This window comes from Hypanus sabinus, unplaced genomic scaffold (genome assembly GCF_030144855.1).
Source record: "Hypanus sabinus isolate sHypSab1 unplaced genomic scaffold, sHypSab1.hap1 scaffold_266, whole genome shotgun sequence".
NCBI classification, from domain to species: domain Eukaryota; kingdom Metazoa; phylum Chordata; class Chondrichthyes; order Myliobatiformes; family Dasyatidae; genus Hypanus; species Hypanus sabinus.
In genome coordinates, this window is record NW_026780792.1 from 431,035 (window position 1) to 458,076 (window position 27,042).

The following is a 27,042-nucleotide window of genomic DNA, read 5'->3' on the forward strand; positions in this document are numbered from 1 at the left end:
TGATCAAATGTGCTCGGTTTAGCTGCTGGGGTCAGGCTGAAGTGTGTCCGCATCCTCTATACAGGGAACCAGCCTGAGCACCGGCCCCGGCAGAGGTTCTTTAGGTTCCAATTCCACCTTAGTCTGTGTATCAAAAATGGCACGAACACCACGCCACATCGCCAGCACCAAAGCGTCTTTGTATGGGTGATGATATTTGGCTGGTGACTCTGAGGATATGGAACTGGCAGTAGACGGGCCTCAGTCCAGGTTGGTAATTCGACAGCTGGGATCAAAATTTTCTCAGACTGCAGTGAAGCTGAAATCTCAGGCGGTTGGGAGTATCCTGCTCTTTTGATATTACTATATATTTGGATTTTTTTTTACCAAAATCTAATTTGGTTAGACTAAAATCTGCACTTGTTTATACTACTTTGTCCAGGGGGATTTGTGGGTCTTCTGCAGCACTTGATATTAGGATGCTATCTTATATTGTTGATGTAAACACCTCCAATATTTATCCTATCCAGGTCTTTTGTTTCGCTGAGAATCATTTCACTATAGATATTAAATAATTTCAGTGAGGCAACGCATCTCTGCCTAACTCCCCTTTGAATTTTGGTCCAACTGCTTATATTATCATCAATTTTTACCTCCACCATTCGATTCCAATATAAATTTTGAAGCAGTTATTGATTCCTTCTGTCAATGTTTAATTCAGTAAGAATTTGAAATAATTTTTCATGTTTTACTTTGTCGATTTTTTAATGAAATCAATAAAATATAAAACAGACATCATTATGATATTCAGTTGCCCTTTCTGAAAGCATTCGCAGGATGAAAATTGCGTTGAAAGATCCACTATCCTCCATAAACCGATATTGAAGTTTAGAAGTTTTAAGCCTTAACTTGTTTTTAATTTGACTGATAACAATTCTCAACAAAATCTTTATAATGTAACTCATCAGACTGATTGTTCTATAATTTTCGCAGTCAATATTTCCAGGAATTTTAGGCAGAGTTATAAATACTGATTTCAAGAGATCGTCAGGCAATACACCAGACTCATTAATGCCATTAAACTCTTCAAAATAAATATCTACTCCCAGATCTTCTGGGGCTTGTATCATTTCCACTGAAATTCCATCAGGTCCGGTGGCATTACCTTGTTTCATTGCTTTAGTTATTTCTTCTTTGGTAATAGGTGGGCCAGAATTAGGGTGTTTCATATATGGGGGTTCCACTCTATTATCTCAAAAAGCTGCTCTACATACTGAATCCACCTCTAACATACTTTATCTGGATCTGTTAGGATGGATCCGTCTGCTGATCCTATGCATCCTGTAGACGAGGTTTTCTTAATGCCAGTAACTTTCTTAATTTTCTGGTGCATTTCTCAGCTGTTGTTAATACGTCATTCTACTTCATTGCATTTTTCATTCCGCCATTCTTCCTTTGCAATATTGCACAATTTTCTGGTCTATGACATTGATTGTCTGTCTGTAAAGGCAGAGGAGAGCCTGGACATACTGAGAATGATATTGATTGTCTATCCATAAAGTTACTTTAGGCACAGGAGTGTCTGGAACTTTCAGGAAATTTTAAACCAGTAGTGGGTGGTGTGTGGATGGTGGGTTAGTGAGTAGAGGTGTTGATACCGCTTGCTGCTTGGGAAAAATAGTTGTTTTGAGCCTGATTGTCCCGGCGTGGATGCGACAGATGTTTAAGGCAGCACCAGATTCGTAAAGAGAATTTTGGGCATATTGACCTTTATAACGCAGGCTATTTCGAAGAAGGGCTGGGATATTAATGCTAGAGTTGTAAAAGACACGGTGATTCCAAAATATGCAGAATTGTGTGCAGTTCCGGTCAGCTACTGGGAGGAAAGATATAGATACGCGTGAAAGAGTGCCGGGAAAATTACAAGGACTTTGCTGGTATTTCAGGAAATAATTATAGTGATAGGTTGAACAAGTTAGAACCTGATTACCTGGAATACAGGGAAATGAGGGGGTATCCTAGCAGGATTCCAACTCTTTATGCAATTGGTCCCTACAATTAAAGGAAGGGTCCATGGACCCCAGGTTGGAAAACCCAGCTAGAGATATAGAAATCTATGATAGTATAAATAGGGTGAATGCAGGTAGGCATTTTCTACTCAGGTTGGGTAAGGTCATTGATTTAGGGCAAAAAGTGACACATGTAAGGGGCATCTGAGGGGGAACTACTTCACTCACAGTGTGGTGCGAATGTGGATCTAGCTCCCAGCAGAAGTGAGAGATGAAGGTTCGGTTGTGATATTTGAGAGATATTTGTTAGTTGTATGGATGAGGGAGGTTTAGAGGGCTATGGTCTGGGTGCAGGGGAATGGGACCACACCGAACATACCACGGATTGGATGGGCTAACAGTCCTGCGTTTGTGCTCTAAAGGCTCTATGAATCTAAATTGAAACTTCTACACATAATCGACATTTGTTGCAGACGGATCGTATCCAACAATGTGTTTATATTTTAGACCAGCGTCTGACTGCTCAGAGTGTTGTAGAGCAGGTACCACAGTGAGATTTACTGAATGCAACTGGAAAGGGTAAGTACAACCACTGTAATTTTAGTATCACCATTACAAAATGGCTGAATGTTCAGTTCATCATTGTCAGAATGAAACCGAGAACGTGTCACACCGAGTTTGTTATTTCCCCGCTCGGTTATCTTTGCGAGCCACTTCCTCCGTCACCAGGGCAACAGCTCACCAGAGCTGCAGAGAGTGTTGAACGTGTTTATCACTCTCTGGTTGCTGACTCTCAGCGGAGAGACAGTGGCCTCAGATACGAGGATGTTTTGAGCGTTTGCTGTCCGGGATACATTGAAGAAGATTGTAGGGATTGTATTTAGGCAATTTTGTTCTGGGTGTCAAACACCTTGCAGATAGTCAATCGTTTCTTCATCAAAAGAAACAAAATAAAAACTCTTATACTGAGTTGCCAGTGCTATATTCCCAACGTTATATTTAGAGCATATTATTCCTGTTACACGACGGAGAAAGTGGCGGCTGGGCTACACCGCACTCAACAATAAAATAGTGAACAAATCTGTTCAATGTAACTGTGGAGGAAATTTGAAATGTATCAGCACCCTCTTTGTGACCCAATACCCATGTTTTCCGTCGGATCCCTGTGCAGACCAAAGATCATCAGGCTCCAGTTCTGTCACAAGTTGGTGTGGGAGTGTAAGGTTTTGAACTGGGATTAGCTGAGACACTGCACCGGCAGCAAAGAGCCATGGGAGAATTGGTGCTTGAGATACAATCTTGGGATGTGGTCTCCAGGAAAATGGAACGGTCAGTGTCTGGGCTTCGGTCTACGTTGGTGCTTTTACAGATGCGGCTGGATGTTCCTCATTCTGCAATAGAGCAGACGTCTCCAGTGGCTGGATATTGATAACGTGAATCTTTCAGTGTGAGATGTGGGAACACCCAGTGTGAGATGTGGAAAAGATGTTTGGGCTGTGACCCTCTGGGGTTGGATCTTGGGATACCACGCATGTTTTGACCCAGATAAAATGAATCAGGGGATCAAGTTGTCCGGGTTTATAAGATGTTGAGCGAGTATTTCTGTTCTGTACTCAGGTATTTGATTCTATAGTTTGGAAGCAAAGAAGAGAATGAGTTCCCATTCCATCCCTTACAGGGAGAGGCTGTGATTAAATATGCACCAGTAGAAATAGACCGGCGTTTCAGAATTCAATTCAGGTTTGGAAGTCCCCCCCCCACCCCCCACTGCCTCCTGTCTATCTGCCAGTGGGAGTCAGACAGAAACTCAAGATGCTGGAGATGGAACAGAACATGGAACAGTACATCACAAGAACAGGCCCTTCGGCCACAATGGTGTGCCAAACCAGCAGAAAAGTAAATCAACCCCCCCAACAAAATCTAGAGTTGTTGGGGGGGGCTGAAGTTGGGGCGGGAGTGATTATCTACACCAACAGAATAACAACAAGTCTGGATACTTTGAAAACGAAGAGGGTGTCTGGATTGGACGACGAGTCTGGGAACTGAGCGAGCTGCCTCAGAATAAAGCTTCACTTTAAAACAGAGGTTAAAGCAATTACTTCAGCTAAAGGTTGTTTGATCTGTGGAATTTGTTACCGCAAACAGTGGTGGAGGCTATCCTTGGGTATATTCATGTTCTGGATTGCTAAATAGGTTGAGAATTATAGCAGGAAGCAAGAATACGGTGTTGGAAATATAATCCACCATGATTGATTATAGAGCAGACTGGAATGACGGAATTACCTAATTCTACTCCTACATATTATGACTTGTATCTTACACCATGACTGAGTGATGACTTCCTTGTATCCCATCACAAACAATAGGAAATCTTCAGATGCTGGAAATCCAAGCAATACACACAAAATGGTGGAGTAACTGAGCAGGCCGGGCAGTGTCAATGGAAAAGAGTAGCGTCGACATACAGATGCTGTCTGGCCTGATGAGTCCGTCCAGCATCTTGTGTCTGTTCTTTTGTATCCCATGTCAGGCTTTCTAAAGAGTGAAGGGCAGTTACAGATTTCTTCACTCTGGTCAAGACATATGCGTTCCAGATTTAAATTTCAGGTTAATGCTTTGTTCTCGTTTGTTTTAGTAACATACTTCATTATTTCTCTGGATATAGACCTGCGGTGAGAGGTTTATTGAAAGAAAAGACCACAGCTGGAAGCAAACCACAACTGAAGACAAGGGAAAAGCAACAAGGAAACCAGCCCGAGGACTGAGAGAACCATTTCGAGAGAACCCATCTGATTCGGAATTTCCATTGATTCAGTCAGGAGAAAGTTTGGTGAGTCTCATTTGCTCTAACACTGGTCCTTTAGAAATTACATTTCTGTACCAAGGAAGGCAGGAAACAGCTGAAGTAAGAGTGAATAAACCTAGAAGTGCCCGTTATGCCAGTTGCAATCACTCCAGATATACTAACGTACTGTCAGCATCAGCTCTGTGAAGCCACGAACATTCCTCAGATTGTTTGCTCATTTCAAACTTGTTACTGCTGATGTTTCCTTGCTTGTCTGTGTTATGTCATGATAATCTCAAACGCGTTGAGAATTTCCTCCCTTTAGAAGACGCCGCAACTGCTTCCTGCTGTAGTGACTGCAGAAATGCGGAATTACCATGAAGTACAGCAACATGTCATTGACTCCTCTGTCTATTACAAGCTGTAATGATATACTTGCCCTGGAGTATATCGCTCTGCTAAGAGCAAACTCTCTCGAAGCCAAATGTCCCAGTACCACATTTCATTCAGTCTAAACCATCAGATGCCAACCAATAATTTACATTTATATACCCTGTCGTCATCAAGTACTTTTCTGCTAACAAATTGTCAGAACCTATGAATCTGCGATTAAGCAGAAATAGGTTTTGCAATGTTCCCATTTAACCCTGTACCGAAGCATGGGTTATACCTGTACTTGAGGTGAACGAATGTCCTTGCAGCCAGGACTGCTGGAGCTGCCGGAATCGGTTTAAACTCAGTGATTTCGGTTGGAAAGCAGCGTGTTGGGTCACATGATGAAGCTGTTGATATTATGTATATCCAATGTTCGGAGAGACTGTGGGAGGATTGGCTGTGGACAGGGCATCATGTAGTGAAAAGCAGCAAAAGCTCCCGCTCCCCTTCTCCTCCCCACTCCCTCTCCCACACTCCTATTGTTTGCCAGTGTTAATTGCAGGAGTTAGGAACTCTTTCTACTCACTGAACACTGAAATTAAAGCCTGTGATACCATTCAAATCCCAGTTTCTTTATAAAGAATGGGGTTGAAGTGTTATCGAGATGAACATGGAGGAATGTGTAACGCAAGTTTAAATCAGATCAGCCGAGTGGTCCACTTATGCAATTGTTGTGTTGACTAGAAAAGTTCTGACAGTTCAATTAGTGTAAGACAATATAATTTCTGCATATTAATTATATTGTGGAACTGAAAAGAAACACTACATTGATTAACAATATACATCGAGATTTGTGCGTTAATGTTGAACCCCAGCGGGTTGCGGATCGACCATGACTCATTCGCTCCCAGTTCTCTGTTCCTGGCTCTGCAGTCTCCCTATCTACCACGCGAACGAGCTAACCGCCCCGCCCACTGTGCCACGCGCGCCCTCTCGCGGAGCTTCGTCACGCTCGCGCTCCCGGGCTGACGTTGAAAAGATTTAAGCATTCTGCGCGTGCCCGGTATCTCTCGTAAAGTGACGTGAAATTTACTTGTCTCTCATTGGTGACAGAAAATGCCATTTTAGCATACCAACCAATCGGGATATGAGCTTCTTCATTAAGGAGTTCCCTCCGTAGACGCCGCCAGATGTTTACCACCCTAACTCCTGGGAAAGATCCAAAAAGCTAATTTATTTAATGCCGCTCTTCCTCTCCAAGGAGTCTGTAAGGGCGATGGATTTAAGTTCACTCAAACTATTCTCATCGGGCACGATCCCCAATCCAGACAGCATCCTTGTAAATGTCTTATGTGCGCTCTCTATATGATCCATTTCGTTTCCTGTAGTGAGGTGACCAGAACTGAACACTGTAATCCCAAGTGGTCTAATCAAGGTCTTGTATATCTGTAACATTACCTCTCGCTCTTGAACTCAATCCCATGACTGATGAATGCCAACACACCATATGCTTTCTTAACAACACTGTCAACGTGGGCAGCAGCTTTGAGTGTTCTATCGACACAGAACCCAAGATCTCACTGATCCAACACATTGCCAAAAGTCTTCGCGTTAATATTATATTCTGTCTTTAAATTTCATTTACCGAAATGAACCACTTCACGCAGATCAGTATTGAACACCATCTGCCACATATCTGCCCAATTCTGCATCCTATCGATGTTGCACTGTAACATCTGACAACCCTGCAGACGGTACACAACACTCCCAACTTCCGTGTCATCAGCAAACTTAGAAACTTACAAACATCCTTCAACTTCCGCATCCGGGTCAGTTGTAAAAATCACAAACAGAAGGGCTCCCAGAACAGATCCCAACGGAACACTATTAGTCACCATCATCCATGCAGAATTTGAACCATCTGCGACGGCACTTTTCCTTCTGTGGGCATGCCAGCTCTGGATCCACAAAGCAATGTCGTCTTGGATCCATACCTCCTTCTTTTCCGAATGAGCTTTCCATGGGGAGCCTCAGCTAACGTCTTCCTGAAATCCATATACAGTACTTCCACTGCTCTACCTTCATTAATGTGTTTTGTTACATCGACAAAGAATTCACTCAGGTTCATAAGGCGTGACCTGCCCTCGGCAAAGCCGTGCTGACTATCCCTAATCAGACCATGTCTCTCCAAATGTTCATAAACCCTGCCTCTCAGGATCTTCTCCAAAACTTGCCCATCACTGAAGTCAGACTCACAGGTCTATAATTTCCTGGGTTATCTCTACTCCCTTTCTTCAACAAGGGAGCAATGTTTGCAATCTTCCAATCCTCTGGTACTTTTCCTGTCCCTATTGATGATGCAAAGATCATCGCCAGAGGCTCAGCAATCTCCTCCCTCGCTTTCCAGAGTAGCCTGGGTACATCTCATCCAGTTCGGCGACTTATCGAATTTTATGACTTTCCAAAGCTCTAGCAATTCTCTTTGTTGAAGTCTCTGCACACAAGCGTCTCAGTCCGCTGTAAGTCATCCCCACAACTTCCAAGGTCCTTTTCACTTGTGAATAACGAAGCAAAGTATTCACTAAGTACATCAGAATATTTTAAATGATCGGCAGATTGAGAAACATCTGTTGAGAATATAGCGGTGAATTCTAACAAACCAAGTTGCCGTTACTGGCGACCCCACAGATTTGTTTTATTTGCATGTCGTCCCCTCAGCTCCAGTGATGATTGTTACAAATGTCGGCGATATGTATTCAATCCTTTATTAGCAATCAGCAAACAATCTTGAAGCGATGAAACTGAAGTGTACCCAAGTGTAGGTTCAACGTGTAGGATAATAACAAAAGATATGACATCCCTCAGACTCCAGATGTGAACCGCATGGAATAAAGCACAAATATGTAACTGACTCCCTTCACATTTACCACTCCCCCACTGATACTACAAGTTAACATAAAAAGTATCATAAATACACAACGCAGAATACATTGTAGATAGAGAACAGTTACACGGCTCCTACACACAGGTTCAGCTCCGATACAGAGTTTTCCACCTGAAATATGAAAATACAGTCTGTCTTGTTGAATAATCCCAGCATTTTATATTATTTAAGTCAAAGATTATTCTCCCAACTAGCTGTTTTGAATGTATGGCGGGTCTACATTGTGCTTAACAAGGTGCTATTTAACTATCTGATACTAACCAGGTGATATGTTCAAATAAATCTTGACCGATTTTCAGTGATAATAATGGTTTTAAAGTCCTGCCGGAGAAACTAAAGTGGTTCAGGTCAAGATGTCCTGAACCTGTGGTTGAGATTGCATTGTTCAGGATGTCACAGGGTTTCTACATAGACTCAAACCATATATTGCCATTGGTGTCAAAGCCAGGCGATGTCAAACTGAAAGGAGACGGTGAAAATCAAATGTGACTGAGAAATTTATAGACTTCAGTGATGACAGGGATAGATGTAAAATTGGGCAGCAGAAACGTTTTAACCCACACTGCTGTAACACTTGTCCATTACTCACCACAGCGCCACCTGGAGCAACAATGACGTGGGCGCTGTCTGCTGAACCTGGCTTGCCATTTCATTGACACGTCACTCCCGATCCAAAACACAAGATTGGTTCCGAAAAGGGAATTGCCTGCAATGTAGCGAGTAGATACCGCGGAGAATCCCTGCACAGTGTACAATCCATGGAGAGCGGAGATGGACATTGTGTGTCTGTGGGTGGATGGGCGCAGGTGGATCCGGCCATGTCAAGGCTTCAGTGGATCGGCCCAAGATGTTTGGAAGTGTTTGCCTCCGTTTAAAAACAAAACTGTGTTCTCCTTTAAACCCCAATTATTGTTTGATCCTCTTGTTATTTTTTTTGTGACAGAGCAGCAAACACTGATCACACCTGTCCTCAAAATGGATCAAATTGCGAGCAGTGAAGGAGAGCCAGTGACGTCAACATCGGGAAAGGACACGGGTATGTTGGGGAGTTATTTTATTTTTTAAATACTTTGCGGATTCTGCGTCCGTGTTCAATTCAATATCGACAATTCACAAAACATTTGTGAAAACTGAGCAGAGAGATGAGAGAGAGAGAGAGTTAACATCTCTGAGGAAACAGTCACACGTTGAAGGAGTACATTTACCGTCTGTTCCTGCTCCTCTAACAGATTGTGATGCACATTTAAATAACGAGTTACTCCAGAAGACAAGTCATTCTGCTGATGCTAAATTTTTGGCCAATAAAAATACACACAAAATATTGGCAGAACTCAGCAGGTCGGGTAGCATCCATGGAGAGGAATAAATATTCGACGTTTTGCGTCAGAATCACAAGGAATAGAAAGTAATGTGGCAATATTTAGAATTTCTTTCCCCTCATTTCCAGTCCGATAAAGGGCCTTGGCCCGAAAATTTAATTGTTTATTCTCCTCCATAGATGCTGCCTGACCTGCTGAGTACCACCAGCATTTTGTGACAAATTTCAGAGATTTGCTGAGGAAGGGGTTGACCAGGCAGGCAGACAGTAACCCAGAGCAAAGCGGTGGTGATGGACAGTACCAGGAGAGTGATGGTGATGGTTACTATATTCTCAGCAATAAACAGAATCCTTCCCAAACACAGAGGTGTATCCCCGGGGACAAGAAAGACCAGCCTTCGACAGATTGAACTATACCCCCTCCTACATGCCCTGCGCCCCCCACCCTCCGGCCCAAGCCCATTCCTCACTACACCCCTCCCCGTCCCGATATATATATGTGTATATTCCGGACTGTGTTTGGTGATTTTAGGGTTCCAGAGAGAAAGTTACTGCCCAGTATATGTTCGGTAATTTCTTTAATGCTCCTCATTCTCTTTCACAGGTCCGAGCTCAGCAATCACCGAGCTCCTGGCAAGCTGGGACGATTCCCAGCTGCTGCAGTTGACGGATATCTACCGGGACAGGCTGGAGCAGGCGATGGAAGGAGGGGTGCACGGAGTGAGCCTGGCGTTAACGGCCGAGAATCAGTTCAGCGGAGATGAACATCGGGTGAGTGGGAGGGAGAATGGGTTTGAATTTTCACACATCACAGGACTGATGGGTGTCGGAAATCTGACTCATCGGATATTATATTAGATAAAAGAACAACTGGGAAATAAATACTGTATATGCATTCACAAACATGTGAATCTGAACCAGTGATAGAAAGGGGTGAAAAAACTCCACGATCTGTTAGGCGGCTGCTCAATGTTCGGAGTGACTTGAGCAAATAACAGTTGTGTGGGCTTGCAGAGTTAAATGGAAATATGGCAGGAAGTTTCAGTCTGGGAAGATCGTGCAGTGTGACGGCAAGCTGTCAGTGAGAACTGGGGTGTTATCTGTGAATGCCACAGGAGCTCGAGTTTGGTTTGGTCTGGGTGGAGATAATTCTGTTACGATCCCTAACTGCAAGCGGTATGGTTCGGGGAATACTGCCATCTTGTAGTGTGAATAAACCTCCACTGGAAAAGGCAAAGGAAAGTTATCACATATCCTCCAGGAATCCGCTGTCAAGTTGGACACTGGCGTCATCATCTTTTCTGCAACTCCTCTGTGACCGCTCAATTCGTCATAAAAAAAAACAATTCCTGTTTCATTTCTTCATCTGTGATCGTTATTTTATGATTTCTGTTTTATACCGCCAAATCTGGTGAGGAATCACTTAATGATTTGGAGCCTTGTCAATGAAGCGGTCACAGGCCGGCCAAGATCTCATTGACTGGTGGACCAGGTTCACGGTAAATGTCCCTCCATGTGCTCTGCACTCAGAATGTACAGTCCATGTCCAGACAGGATCAGCACCCGTCCGGGTGACTGCTCAGTGTGATCCCGTTACAGAGCACATCATTTACTTCTCATTCTCTGTGTGAATCTGTCAGTCCCCAATATGTTCACCGTTACTCTTCACAGAAAATCTCTGATCTCGCTGATAAGGGAGAGCAGGCGGACAGTTCTAAACTCCTCCTGAGCCTGGTGATGGAGAAAGGCTCCCGCGCCCGGAGGGTGATGTGGGAAACCTTTGTGAAAATGCGGACTGGTGTTCCAGAGTTGGACAAAATGCTGAAGGAAATACAGATATATGGTGAGATAATATCAGCGATTAATTCAAATTTGGATTAAATACAGTGCACTTTAAAATTTTACACATCATTCCCTCAATCTGTTTAAATTCAAATAGGTTGTAATCCCTCCCATCCATCAAACCCCGCTCAAGTTTTACTGAAGATTCTCAGTGAGCTGAAAGGTAAGTGAACGTGCATTGAACATTGAAGAGTATAACACAGGAAAAGGCCATTAGACAAATAATATTGTGCCGAAACAGCTGAGAAGTAAATCAGACACACCCAAACTCTAATCTCTCCTTCCTGTACAATGTCCAGATGTCTCCATCCTCCGTACATCTATGTGCCTATCCAGATGTCTCTTAAAATGCTTTTAATAGTTTGACTCTACCACCTTACCGGTCAGTGCGTTCCGGGCAACCAAGACTCTCTGATTAAAAATCCTACCCCTCACATCCCCCTTCATTCTACACTCTCTCACTTTCAATATATTCCCCCTGGTACTAGAAATTTCATCTGTGGGAAACCGATTATCTCTGTCCACTCTATCTATGCCTCCCATAATCTTGTAGACCTGTGTCACCGCTCCCCTCGGTCTCCGATAATCTGGAGAAAACAATCAAAATATTTCCAGCCTCTCATGACAGCACATGCCCTCTGAACCAGGCAGCATCCTGGTAAAGCTCTTCTGCCCCCTCTCTAAAGCCTCAACATCCCTCCGGTAGTGGGGCGATCGGAACGTTACGCAATGGCCCAGATGAGGCTGAAGCAAATTTCATTAAGTTGAAACTTGACCTCTGTTTCCACGAACAGTTGTAATTTGCGTCGGGCGGTTCAGTTGTTGAGCCACGAGGATCTGACCAGGTAAATACTGGCACTGTGACAGAGATCACAGTGAGACGCAGGGAAACGTGTTTGCTAGAGGGAGAGTTTTCAAAGGACATTTTGAGGAAAGAGGCAGAGAGCTGGCGCGTTTGAGGAAAGTGGTCACACCACTCTGGGGCCTGCAACTACAGATCCCCACCAGAGTCTGAGTGGAGAAGGGGCGATCTGGAGAATGGAAAAAAAAACTTATATTTCTTCACAGCAAATAGTGAAAACCTTCCCTTGCCAGGCACTGCCCCTCCTGAACAGCCTCATCCTGAACCATTTTCCAAACTCCCCCAGTTCCCGCAGATTATATTTTCTCAGAGTTGGGCGTCCACTGAAATTCCAGTCACTGAATAGTAATAATAGCATCACTTTAATTAGAAAAGCAGGTAACATCCCAACTGGTCTGTTCAACCACAGAGCAGCAGATGAACCCCTCTGTGTTCACATCTGCACTCCCTAGTGCAAACACTGCTACAGTGTTAGAGAGGGTGAGACCGGGGGACATATTCCTCAGCTCAGTCCACAGAAGCTGAAATTCATGTCTGCCGGTGTTGTGTGATGGACACTGAGGAAGGATGAGAGATGGGAATTAGGACAGGGAAACCGAGGGTTGTGGGATCGCGGCAAGGAAGGTGGAAAGGTCTGGAAATATCTATAAATAATATTGCAATTAGTTAATTTGTGACCGTCTGGATGGGAAGCTCACTACATCCGGAAGCCCATCGAGTCTGTGAAAATGGAGCCCGGGGCAGTGCATGGGCTCAAGAGATTGTGAGGCTTCATCATTGCAGACTGAGTTGGATCACTCAACTTCACATTTAACAGAGGAGAGAGCGTAGGAAAGGCAAATATCAGAACATTATTAATCTTACAGTAGCCCATGATTCATCTGATTATTCGAAGCTCTTATAAGAAATATAAGAAATCTCGGTCAGAACCCTCATTTACAAGAACAAATGCCAAAGATGATAATTTAAATATGGGAGCAGAAATATACGAATCAGGAAGTTTACAAACTACTCACATCTCTGTCACCTCTGTTAATGCTGTTCCAGTCCACATCCGGTCCATGAAACCCCTCAGTTTCCCTGCACCAAGGGATTGGTAAATTGCTACAAGCTTGTTCGTCATTATTACTCTTGTTGTTTGCCGAGGCAACAGACACTACAGTGAAATTCCCACACCCATTTCTGAATATGAAACAGATGCACTCCCTGATTATTGAAGAGCATCATTTCCACCACGGTCACATTCTCTAAAGTAAAAATGTCGATGATCAAACTTTACTTACACTCCCTATCACAGATGAATACATTGAATGGAGACACCACATGTCCTAACATTGTGAGACACCATACACCACTGACAGGTTCCTGACACGCTATGAGACCCCACACGTCCCTGGCAGGGTCCTGACACACTGTGAGACACCACATGCCTCTGTCTTTGTCCTGACACACTGTGAGACCCCACACATCCCTGACAGGGTCCTGACACACTGTGAGACTCCACACACCCCTGACAGGATCCTGACACACTGTGAGACTCCACACACCCCTGACATTGTCCTGACACACTGTGAGACCCCAAACACCCCTGACAGGGTCCTGACACATTGTGAGAGTCCACACAACCCTGCCAGGTTCCTGACACACTGTGAAACCGCACACACCCCTGACACGGTCCTGACACAGTGTGAGACTCCACACACCCCTGACAGGGTCCTGACACACTGTGAGACCCCACACACCCCTGACAGGGTCCTGACACACTGTGAGACCCCACACACCCCTGACAGGGTCCTGACACACTGTGGGACCCCACACACCCCTGACACGGTCCTGACACAGTGTGAGACTCCACACACCCCTGACAGGGTCCTGACACACTGTGAGACCCCACACACCCCTGACAGGGTCCGGACACACAGTGAGACCCCACACGTCCCTGACAGGGTCCTGAAACACTGTGAGAACCCACACTTCCCTAACAGGGTCCAGACACACTGTGAGATCAGGTCTTATCAGGGAGATTAATGTAAATGACGCCTCAGGAGGCAGCAGGGGTCTGCATAAAAGAAGAGGAAACGCAATATAATGTAGAAAAAATGAATGGAAATTTCATTGATTTCGGATGAAAGGCAACAAAAAGGCAGCAAAGAAAGGATGAAGGCAAAATAATTGAAATTATAGGCTAACACACAGAAAATGATGGAGAAACTCAGCAGACCAGGCAGCGTTTGTGGAGAAAGTTCAGTCAACTTTTCGGGCCGAGAACATTTGGTGTGACTGGGGAAAACACGCTGAGGGGTAGGTTTGAAGGGTGGAGAGCGGTCTGGGAGGGTAGAGAGAAACGCCAGACGATAGGTGAGACTTGGAGGGGGAGTGATGAGCAAAGAGCTAGGAAGTTGGTTAGTGAAAGAGACGGAAGGCCATGGAAGAAAGGAAAGAAAGGGATGGGGCGAGCACCAGACGGAGGCATAGATGAGCTCGGTATGACCTATTGTATTTCGGTGAGACCGTCGTAGATTGGGAGACCGTTTCGCCGAGCATCGACACTGTGTCCGCCAGAACAAGCGGCATCTCCCAATGGCCACCCGTTTTATTTCCACTTCCCATTCTCATTCCGATATGTCAGCCTCCTCCAAAGTCAGGATAAGTCCACACTCAGGTTGGAGGAGGAACAACTTATGCTCCGTTTGAGTAGCCTCCAAATCCTGGCATGAATATCGATTTCTCAAACTTCCAGTAAAGCTTCCTCTCCCCCTTCACCGTTCCCCATGCCCTCGTACTTCTCACATGTTATCTCCTTGCCTGTCCACCGCCTCCCTCTGGTGCACCCCCCCCCCCCACTTTTTTCTTTCTCCGTGGCCTTCTGTCTCTATCAAGAGCTAACTTTCTAGATCTTTGCTTCATCCTTTCCTCTCCAAGTTTCACCTATCGCCTGGCATTTCTCTCTGCCCACCCCCGCCACATTTCAAATCTACTCAGCTTTTTGTCTCTGGTCCTGCCGAAGCATCTCGGCCCGAAACGTCAACTGTTCCACAGATGCTGCCTGGCCTGCTGAGTTCCTCCAGCATTTTGCGTGTGTTGCTTGGATTTCCAGCACCTGCAGATTTTCTCTTGTTTGTGGAATTATAGGTCAGTTAGCCTAAGTTAAGTGATTGGGAAACTGTTGGAGTCTATAAATTATTTTAAATTACAATGATTGCACATTGCACATTCAGATGGAGACGTAATGTAAAGATTATTACTCCTCATGTATGTGAAGGATGTAAGAAATAAAGTCAATTCAATTATTAATGTTCAGGTTTCGAGATTCGGAGACTAATGATAAAATAAGTCAAAGTCCGTATAGTTTATATGAAGGGAAATCTTCCTTAAGAAATTTGCTAGAGTTCGTTGAGTAAATACCAAGCAGGGTGGATTTTCAGAAGGTGTTTGATACGTTGCCACACATGAGGCCGCTTAACAAGATACAATCCGAATGGCGTTACTGGAGAGCTACCGGCATGGACAGAGGAATGGCCTGAGGGTAGGAGGCAGGGAGTGGGAATAAAATGGGCCTTTCCTGTTTCTGCTGATGATTAGTGATTTTCCTAGGGTTAGTATCGGGACCTCTACTTTTCACATTGTTTGCCAATGATTTTGATAATGGAATTGATGGCTCTGTGGCAAAGTTTGCAGGTGATACTAAGATAGGTGAAGGGGTAGCTGAGGAAGCAATGGAATTGCAGCAAGACTTAGACAAATTGGAAGAATGGGCAAAATGTGGCAGATGGAATACAGTTTTGGGAAATGTATGGTAATGTATTTTGGTAAAATGAACAATAGTGCAGATTGTTAGCTAAAGGGGGAGAAGGTTTAAACATCACAGTTTAATGTGGAATCATGCTAGCACCAACGTTGTAGGCCGAAGGGCCTATTCTTGTGCTGTTCTATGTTCTATGCAGATCCTGTGACAACTGAAATCCTGAACTACCTGCTACCAGAATTCCTCGGTCTCTGCTCTCTTCTTCACCACCCGACAAGAAATCAGCACGGTTTTCAAACTTGTGTTTAAAGTCATAGACCAGTAGCATCCCCCATTTCCACAGATATTGTCTGACCTGTTCTCACATCCACACTGCCGTCCGTCAACAGCGGAGCTGCAGAGGGCAGGCCAACATGCTGCATAACTGTGTCGGACTGGGAGGCTCCACAACGGGGAGTCAAAACTGCCCAACGCATCACCGGCACCATCAGCCTACCTTCCATCAGGGACGTATAAACAGAAAGACTCCAAGAAGGGGCCAGCAGCATCAAAAAGGATCCCACCTATCCTGCCTATGGGCTGTTTGCCACTCTCCCATGAGGGAGGAAGCTACGTAACATCCACAGCAGGACCACCAGACTCAAAATCAGTTACTTTTCTCAAGCAGTAAGACTGATCAACACCTCCAGTGACTAAGCCACCCCTACACAACTAACAACCCCCACCCCACCACCATCACGGTTTTAAAATTTTCTGTCAGAACCACCTGAGGTCAGAGTGACTCCTGTATCGTATGTATTTATATTTATTGTGTTTTCCATTGTGTTCTTTATCTGAGTTTTTGTGCTGCATCAGATCCGGAATAACAATTATTTCTTTCTCCTTTATCTTCAATCTGTTCAGAATTTACAACACGTACCCTTTAAGAGACACGAGACTGCAGATCTGCCGTCTGAAACCATTTTCCCGAGGAACTCAGTGAGCTGAGCAGCATCTGTGATGATGGCAGGTGTGAATTGTCTGTGTTTTGTGTCAAAATGCTGACAGTCTCAACCTCCTGAACAGTTTTATTGACATTTTCTCCCCCAATCACCCACCCACAGTGCACGTGCCAGTAAACAAATGCACCTTGCAATTTGAATTAATGATGGTGGGAGGGGGAACTGTGATTCCCCGACCACTTCCTCTGAGAGGATGCCCACTAACCTTTTCTACATCTCTAGACACCACATCAATATCGGACTTTCAAAGTTCTTCCACAGGAACAATGATAGCCGTGGCAGTGGTGGGTGTTCGTCCAGTACGAGACAATCGGAGATCAGTAAACTACCAGGGAAATACTCACCTTCACAGCACAATTAATGTGGAAAAGTGATGATCTGGTGTTTATCTAGACAAGGCCTCTCTGTCTGTTAATGAAATTTACTGTACGAGCATCCATTGATGAATCTAGTTAATGCAATAGCTTTGAGCTAACGCTTGTGGGCTTAAATACTGAGTTCTGAGTTGAGGCATCTAACAGTTTGTCCACTGTCTGTTCCCATGGAAGATGTTCAACAGAAACACAAGGAGACTCTGCGGGCACAAACTGAAACACTGAGAGTGAACACGATCCTGATGAGGGAGAAGGTGAAGGTTTTCCAGCTGGTTGATCGATACGCTGAGCTCACGGTCATTTCCACTGTTCGAGATCGGGAAATGGTGGAACATGAGCTGCGGGCAAGAGGCAGAGACCACGAGGAGTGGAGAGAAAAACATCTCCGTGGACACCTGGAAAAACTCCGGACGGATCAGCTGTTCCAGAGCAGCTTTTCCCGAAGTAAATCCCAATCAGAGAGTACAGCGGCAGTGGCCGGAGACCCAGGGATCGGGAAAACAACAATGGTTCAAAAGATTGTTTATGACTGGGCCACGGGGAAAATATACCAACAGTTCCAGTTTGTCTTCAGTTTCAAATTCCGGGATTTAAACTCCATTGACAACAGAATAAACCTGAGGGAACTGATTCTAGATCAGTATCCTTACTTTGGGAATATCCTGAGAGAGGTCTGGAAGAACCCCGAGGGATTGCTGTTTATATTCGATGGTTTGGATGAATTCAAACATAGAATCGATTTTGCTGACAGTCGGAGAGATACAGAACCCAAGCACCAGTGCCCAGATCCCGAGTGGTGGTGTGAAGTGTCTGACATTGTGTACAGTTTAATCCAGGGCAAGCTGCTCCCAGGGTGTTCAGTGCTGGTGACCACCCGCCCCAATGAGTTACATTTATTGGAAAAGGCTCAGATCAGGGTCTGGGCTGAAATCATGGGATTTGTTAGTGAGAAACGGAAGGAATATTTCATCAGGCATTTTGAAGATCAGATGGTGGCAGCAGCTGTTTTCAAACACGTGAAGGAGAACGAGATCCTGTACACCATGAGCTACAACCCCTCCTACTGCTGGATCCTCGCTCTGGCACTGGGTCCCTTCTTCACACAAAGAGTCAGGGACCCGCAGCGAGTTCCCAAGACCATCACCCAACTGTACTCCTACTATATTTACAACATCCTGAAAAATCACGGCCGTGAGATTGAGAACCCCCGTGATGTGTTGCTCAGGCTTGGCCAGATGGCCTTCAGAGGAGTGTCCGAGAGGAAGATTGTGTTTACAGATGGAGATTTGATCAACTACAATCTGCTGCCTTCCCAGTTCCTGTCCGGGTTCCTGATGGAGCTTTTGGAGAGAGAGGATTCTGCCCGGAGCGTGGTGTACACATTCCCACACCTCACCATCCAAGAGTTTGTAGCTGCAGTCGCACAATTCCTGATCCCAGATTGCAGAGATATTATGAAACTCCTCACTGAAATCCACTGCGTGAAGGATGGGCGATTTGAGGTATTTCTCCGTTTTGTTGCTGGTCTCTCCAACCCAATGACAGCTCGGGGCCTGGAGGCGATTCTGGGTCCATTTCCTCATCAAACAACCTGCCGGGTGATTGACTGGGTGAAGGAGGAGGTTAAACGCCGGAGTGGAAACACAGAGAGTGAAGCTGGTAAAAGGAGCCTCCTGAACACATTGCACTACCTGTTTGAGTCTCAGAATCGTAGACTGGCTCAGGACGCGCTGGGATCTGTGAAAAAACTTTCATTCAGTGAAATTACACTGACCCCGATTGACTGTGCGGTCCTGTCTCATGTCATCGGACTCTGTGATACAATAAAACACCTCGACCTGGAGAACTGCCACATTCAGTGTGAAGGAATCCAGCGGCTGGGACTCGGGCTGCACAAGTGCCAGGAGTTGAGGTAACTTGATTTATCTCTCACTCTGAACTGTGAAACTGTTCCATTGTGTTGGTTCAATGTAAAGAAAATTGGGTAAAACTGTAGCAAATCAGATTGTGATGAATTGTGACAAATGACCAGGAGATCAGTCAGTAATTCCCAAAGGATGGGAGGGTTCTGTGGTTCCTTGTGAAGGGATGTTGGAGACTTCATCAGATCAGTGAACAACGGCCATTGGTTTAATGGTAGTAAATCACAGGAATGGCCGTGTTTCTCGCTGCCTGTGACACGTCCATTGACAATGTTCCTTCTCACTGTGACTGACACCCAGACCGACACTGACTGCAGCAGGTGGGTCAGAGATTCACACCCCCTTCCCGGTGAGGGACAAGAGTCCGTCTGCAGACTGTCCCAGTGAGAAGTAAAGAAGTACCATTGTGATATTGTCCTCCCCTGCCCTTCCCTGTGTGTGACTATAATCATCAGTCCACCGGTGTGACTGTGCTCACTACCAGATACCCATAGCCCATGGGCGCATCTCCTCTGCCGACTGTGGGCCTCAGTTCAGACCACACCTCCGGTATGATCCATTTCTGGATGATCTCATCTGATTGGATTATCTTTTCCCATTCGTATACTGCTGTGGGAATTTTCTCCCCTCTCTCGCCCGCTCTTGCCCCTTCACACCCTCTCAACCCCATCCCCCTTCCTCCTGCAGATTCTGTCTCCCTATCCCTTTTCCTCAGGTGGGGTCTCTTCCACCGTCTCCCATCGACATTTCCCCATTCACAAAACTTCCTCACTGTGGGACTTTCTCCCATCCTTCATCCTTACCCCTCCCAACCCTCTCATGGCAGGAACACTTTTCTAACCATCGGGGAATGAGACAGAATATGTGAAGTTTACAGGGTCACACCGACAGACTAAATTACTGACATTCGGCGAATACCCTGGAGCTGGGCAGTGAGATTCATTGACAGTGATGGGAACCCCGAACAGTGATTTGCTGAAGAGTTTAATGTTTCCTGAAATATCCCAGTGAGAGAAATTCCCTCAGACCCATGGTTTCAATCACTGTTCATCAACTTGTTTGTGTTTAGCCTTGGGCAGAATGAACTGGGAGATTCAGGAGTGAAACTGGTGTCTGCGGCTCTGAGGAACCCGGAGTGTAAAATACAGAAACTGTGGTAAGTACCAGACTGTGAGAGATTGTGTTTACAGTCACTGGGTGTCTGACGCTGAACATTAATGTGATCAGTAGAAACAAAGAAAACATAGAAAACATACAGCAGAATACAGGAAACACAAAGTATACTGCAGATGCTATGGTCAAATCAACACGGACAAACAAGCTGGATGAACTCAGCAGGTCGGGTAGAATCCGTTGAAACGAGCAGTCAACGTTTCGGGCCGAGACCCTTCGACAGGACTGAAGAAGGGGCCCTATAAAGAATGTGGGAGGAGGGTGGGAACCCAATCAGAGGAAAGATCAAGGGGTCGGGGAGGTGAAGCACGGAGGGAATAGGCAGGATAGTTGAAGAAGGAATATAAGGGGAAAGCACAATGGGTAGTAGAAGAAGACAGAATCATGAGAGGTGATAGGTAGCTAGTAGAGGAGGCAAAGTGAAAGCGGGGTGGGGGAAGGGAAAGGGAGGGAATTACCAGAAATTGGAGAATTCGATATTCATACCAAGGGGCTGGAGACTACCCAGTCGGTATATGAGATATTGCTCCTCATCATGGCAGTAGAGGAGGCCATGTATGGACATATCCGAATGGGAATGTGAAGCAGAGTTGAAATGGGTGGCAACCGGGAGATCCTGTCTGTTGTGGCGGACGGTGCGGAGGTGCTCGAAGAAGCGGTCCCCCAATCTACGTGGGGTCTCGCCGATGTGGAGGAGGCCGCACCTGGAGCACCGGATGCAATAGATGACCCCAACAGACTCACAAGTGAAGTGTTGCCTCACCTGGGAGGACTGTTTGGGGACCTGAATGGTGGCAAGAGTGGGGATGTAGGGTCAGGTGTATAACAAGTACCAGGTGGGAGATATGTGGGGAGGGACGTGTGGACCAGGTAGTCATGGAGGGAATGACCCCTGCGAAAAGCAGAGAGGGGTAGAGAGGGAAAGATGTCCTTAGTGGTCGGGTCCTGTTGAAGGTTCGGAGGATAATATGCTGGAATCGGACGCAGGTGAGGTGGTAGGTGAGGACAAGAGGAACATGGTCCCTGTTGTGGTGATCGGAGGATGGGATGAGGGCCGAAGTGTGGGAACTGGAGGAGATGCGGGTGAGAGCATCATTGATGACGGCAGAAGGGAAACCACGATCCTTAAAGAAAGAGGACATTTGGGATGTCCTGGAAAAGAAAGCCTCATCCTGGGAACAGATGCGGCGGAGACTGAGGAACTGGGAATTGCATTTTCACATTTGGCCGGGTGGAGAGAGGTATAATCAAGGTAGTGATGGGAGTCAGTGGGTTTATAAAAAATGTCAGTGGACAGTCTATCTTCAGATATGGAGAATACAGCAATATAATATGATATGTTATAATATAATATGGAGAATACAGCAAAATACAGGCCCTTCGGCCCACAAAGCTGTGCCGAACATGTTCCTACCTTAGAACTACCTAGGCTTTACCCATAGCCCTCTAATTTTCCGAGCTCTATGTAGCCATCCAGGAGGCTCTTAAAAACACTATGGTTTCCAACTTCAGCACTGCTGCCGGCAGCCGATTCCACGTACTCAATACTCACTGCGTAAAAAACCTTACCCCTGACATCTCCTCTGTACCTACTTCCAAGCACCTTAAAATATGTCCTCTCGTGCTAGCCACTTCAACACTGTGGAAAACCCTCTGACTAACCACATGATCCATGTCTCTCATTATCTTGTACTCCTCTATCAGGTCACCTCTCATCCTCCGTCACTCCAAGGAGAAAAGGCCGAGCTCACTTAACCTATTCTCATAAAGCATGCTCCGCAATCCAGGCAACATCCTTGTAAATCTCCTCTGCTCCCTTTCTATGGATTCCACATCCCTCCTATAGTGAAACGACCAGAACTGAGCACAGTACTCCAAGTGAGTCTGATCAGGGTCCTATATACCTTCAAAGTTACCTCTCGACTCTTAAACTCAATCCCACGACTGATGAAACCCAATGCACCGTATGCCTTCTTAACCACGGAGACAACCTGCGTAGCAGCTTTGAGTGTACTATGGACTTGGACCCCAAGATCCCACTGATCCTCCACACTGCCAAGAGTCTTCCCATTAATACTATATTCTGCCATCATAATTGACCTACCAAAATGAACCACCTCACGTTTATCTGGGTTGAACTCCATCTGTTATTTCTCATCCCGTTTTTGCATCCTATCAATGTCCCGCTGTAACCTCTGACCGCTCGCCACACTATCCACAACACACCCATCCCTTCTGTCATCAGCAAATTTACTAACCCATCCCTCCACATCCTCATCCAAGTCATTTATTAAAATCACGGTGATGGTCACCGGCCTCCATGCAGATTATGACCCTTTTACAGCCACACTTTGCCTTCTGTGGGCAAGCCAGTTCTGGATCCACAAAGCAATGTCCCCTTGGATCCCATGCCTCCTTACATTATCAAATGCACCTTATCAATTGCCTTTCTGAAATCCATATACACTACATCTACTGCTCTACCTTCATCAATATGCTGATTCACATCCTCAGAAAATTCAGTCAGGCTCATTAGGCACGATCTGCCTTTGGGAAAGCCATGTTGACTATTCCTAATTATATTTTGCCTCTCAAGATGTTCATAAATCCTACCTCTCAGGATCTTCTCTATCAACTTACCAACCACTGAAGTAAGACTCACTAGCCTATAAGTTTCTGGGCAATCCCTACTCCCTTTCTTGAACAAGGGAACAACATCTGCAAACCTCCGATCCTCCGCAACCTCTCCCGTCCACATTGATGATGCAAAACTCATAACCAGAGGCTCAGCAATCTCCTCACTTGCTTCCCACATTAGCCTGGTGTACCTCCCATTATGTCCCGGTGACTTATCCAACTTGATGCTTTCTAAAGGCTCCAGCACATCCACTTTCTTGATATCTACATTCACAAGCTTTTCAGTCCACTGCAAGTCAGTTCTACAAACGCCAAGATCCTTTTCCGTTGTGAATACTGAAGCAAATGATCGACTATTTGCTGGATCCACTATTTCCTCCGGGTCCATACGCACTTCCCCACTGTCACATTTGATAGGTCCTATTCTTTCACGTCATACCCTCTTGCTCTTCACATACTTGTAGAATGCCTTGGGGTTTTCCTTAATCCTGTTCGCCAAGGCCTTCTCATGGCCCCTTCTAGCTCTCCTGATTTCATTCTTAAGTTCCTTCCTGCCAGCCTTATAATCTTCCAGATTCATATCATTACCTAGTTTTTTGAACCTTTCGTAAGCTCTTCATTTCTCCTGGACTAGATTTACAAGGGCTTTTGTACACCACGGATCTTGTACCCTATCATCCTTTCCATGTCTCATTGGAAAGTACCTACTCAGAGCCCCACGCAAATATCCCCTGAACATTTTCTACATTTCATCGGTATGTTTCCCTGAGAGCATCTGTTTCCAATTTATACTTACAAGTTCCAGCCTGATAGGCTCGTAGTTCCCCTTACTCCAATTAAAGGTTTCCCTAACTTGTCTATTCCTATCCGTCTCTAGTGCTATGGTAAAAGAGATAGAATTGTGATCACCATGTCCAAAATGCTCTCCCTCTCAGAGACCTGACACCTGACCAGGTTCATTTCCCAATACCGGATCAAGTACAGCCTCCCCTCTTGTAGGCTTATCTACATATTGCGTCGAAACCTTCCTGACCACACCTAACAAACTCCACCCCATCTAAACCCCTAACTCTAAAGAGATGTCAATCAATAGTTGGGAAAATAAAATCTCCCACCTCAACAACCCTGTTATTATTACACCTTTCCAGAATCTGTCTCCCTGTCTGCTCCTCGATATCCCTGTTACTGTTGGGTGGTCTATACAAAACACCCAGTAGAGTTATTGTCCCCTTCCTGTACCTAACTTTCACCCACACAGACTCGATAGACAAACCCTCCATGACTTCCTCCTTTGCTTCAGCCGTGGCACTATATCTGATCTACAGTGCCAAGCCCCCACCTCTTTTGCCTCCCTCCCTGTCCTTTCTGAAACAGCTAAAGCCTGGCACTCGAAATAGACATTCCTGTGCCTGCACCATCAAAGTCTCTGTAATGGCCACCACATTATATCTCTAAGTACAGATCCACGCGCTCTAAGCTCACCCGCTTTGTTCACAACATTCCTCGCATTAAAATAGACACATCTTAAACCATCGGACTGAGTGCGTCCCTTCTCTATCACCGGCCTAACCTCTCTTTCGCACTGTCTCCAAACTTTCTCCCTTTGTGAGCCAACCTCCCTTTCCTCCATTACTTTGGTTTGGTTTCCAAGCCCTAGAAATCCTCTTTTAAACTCTGCCCAATAGCATTGACAAACCACTCTGCCAGGATATCAATCCCCCTGGGATTCAAGTGCAACCCCATGATCCAGAAATCTGAATCCCTGCCCCCTGCTCTAATCCCTCAGATACGCATTTATCCACCAACTCATTCTATTCCAATTCTCACTGTCGCGTGACACAGGCAGTAATCCCGAGATTACTACCTTTGCAGTCTTGTTCTCAACTTCATTCCTAACTCCCTATAGTCTTTTTTTCAGGACCTCTTCCCTTTTCCTACCTATGTCACTGGTACCGATAGGTACCACGATCTTTGGCTGTTCTCCCTCCCACTACAAGATAACCTGGATACCATCTGAAACATCCCGAACCCTGGCACCTGGGAGGCAAACTACCATCCGAGTTTCTTTCCAGCGTCCACAGAATCGCCTGTCTGAACCATTATCTATAGATTCCCCTATCACTACCTCCTCTCTCTTCCTTTCCCTACCCTTCTGAGCCACAGGGCCGGACTCTTGTGCCAGAAGCACGACCACTGTCTCTTCTCCCCCACACCCACCGCTCCGCCCCCCCCCCCCGTAGACCGTCCCCCCTCCAGCAGTACTCGAACAGGAGAACTTATTGTCAAGGGGTAGAGCCACAGGGATACTCTCTAGTACCTGCTTCTTGTCCTTTCCTCTCCTCACTGTGACCCACTTCTTCAGTCTTCTGTGGCCCCGGTGTGACCACCTGCCTGTAACTCCTCTCTATCACCTCCTCACTCTCCCTGACCAGAGAAGGTCATCGAGCTGCATCTCCAGTTCCCTAACTCGGTCCCTGAGGATCTGCAGCTCGACACACCGGGTGCAGATGTTGCCGTCCGGGAGGCTGGGAGTCTTCAGGATCTTCCACATCTGACACCGAGCACAGAAAACCAGCCTCACACACATACTCTCTGTCTGTATTGTAAACAGTTAACCTACCTCGCCTCGACCCTTTATCGCCGAAGCCCCGTTGAGCCAAAGCCTTCCTACTCTGTCTCCCGCTCCTCTGACGCTCGCTCTGTAAATCTGTCTTCCTTTTAAACTCTTCTCGCTGTTCTCACTGGCTGACTTGCGCAGTCGTGTTGAAGGAAAAAAAAAATCAGTAATTGTGTTACTGATAAACACTGGGGATTTATACCGTCTCCTGCCTCTCTGTGACCTTCACCCTCAGTCTCTCTCATCTCCAGGCTGGAGGATGTCGGTCTCACAGATTCTGGTGCCGAGGATCTCGTCTCCGCTCTCAGTACAAACCCATCACTGACGGAGCTGAGCCTTGGTTACAACTCGCTGACTGACGGATCTGTCCCCGCTCTCCACCGCCTCATACTGACCCTCCCGAGTCTGCAGTGGATCCTGTGAGTGTTTGTAATAATGTTCAATGTGATAAAATATCAGCGGATCCGCGGGTTTTCTGGTGATATTTGTCTGTGAGTGTTGTTGAAACATTCACCCCGGTCCCCTGTTACTGTGACTGTTGTGTAATCTGTTTATTTCACCTTTATTCTCCGATCTGTTTCAGGCTGTGGGGGAATCAGTTCAGTGAGACCGGGGAGAAGGAACTGAGAGCTCTCCAGGGACCCAGATCCGGACTGACAGTGATGGTGTGAACATCCCCGCCCGCCGGATGGGGACATTTTGCCGATTCCCCGCCCTCCCCTTTAACACCCGCCCTTACCTTTAATGACCACGCGCCTAGTTTAATTCCCAACGGTTTGAAGGGAACCGGCTCCTGCCTCGTGCTCGGTAACATCAGAATGGTCCCGCAGTGACGTATTTCCGCCTGTTGTCCGGCGACGCAGCTTCGTCGCCGGATGTGCGTGGTCGAGTCTCCCCACGTGAGACACCTGGGAATTACACAGACATGAAGACAACGTGGGTCCGGGGTTTATTCTGGGACACCGGTGTCCCGGGGTGGGATTATCCCGGGAGAGAATCCTTCTGCTCCCTTTGCTGAGGACGGTACATTCAGCAGTCTGGCGGATATAATAGTGTTACATTGACAAATACCTCAGCAGTGACACTGGATCTGCAGCGATCCCGGACACGGCCCTGAAGTGTGATTTTACAATCATCGGTTCGCCGATGCAGAGCGACGGTGAGAAACGGGAATGATTATTCATCCTGTCACTTGTTGTCGCCGATCAGTTAACTGTGTCTGACTGTGAGTGAATCAATTTACATTTGTCACGATGATATCAATAAACCGCTGTAACTTCCTGTCTTGGTGTCGGACTTTAGTCTCATTGGAGGAGAAACAGTGACCTGGGGTTACTGCTGCAACCTGCAGCCGATGAACTGAAATAATTCATGGTAAATGGTTGGGCATTGGGGAATGCAGTAGAACAGAGTGATCTAGGAATAATGGTGCACAGTTCCCTGAAGGTGGAATCTCGTG

At 46.0% G+C, this 27,042-nt stretch overlaps 2 protein-coding genes across 3 annotated transcripts in view; one reads left to right on the forward strand and one right to left on the reverse strand.

The window, feature by feature from the left end:
• The window catches only part of LOC132388121 (zinc finger protein 436-like), a 329,833-nt gene that overhangs the window by 273,677 nt on the left and 29,114 nt on the right, over nucleotides 1-27,042 (reverse strand). The window lies entirely within an intron of this gene.
• LOC132388126 (NACHT, LRR and PYD domains-containing protein 12-like) lies at nucleotides 2,510-26,463 on the forward strand. 2 transcript variants are annotated; one of them, XM_059960490.1, is made up of 10 exons: nucleotides 2,510-2,567; nucleotides 4,654-4,818; nucleotides 9,041-9,128; nucleotides 10,015-10,181; nucleotides 11,082-11,253; nucleotides 11,350-11,415; nucleotides 17,409-19,146; nucleotides 20,226-20,312; nucleotides 25,835-26,002; nucleotides 26,167-26,463. In XM_059960490.1, exons 1-10 carry the CDS (start codon nucleotides 2,553-2,555, stop codon nucleotides 26,252-26,254), a joined length of 2,754 nt encoding a protein of 917 aa, XP_059816473.1. In that variant the 5' UTR covers nucleotides 2,510-2,552; the 3' UTR covers nucleotides 26,255-26,463. The 2 variants fall into 2 exon arrangements, with proteins under 2 accessions (XP_059816473.1, XP_059816474.1); XM_059960491.1 differs by lacking the exon at nucleotides 2,510-2,567 and having other exon boundaries at nucleotides 4,672-4,818; nucleotides 9,036-9,128.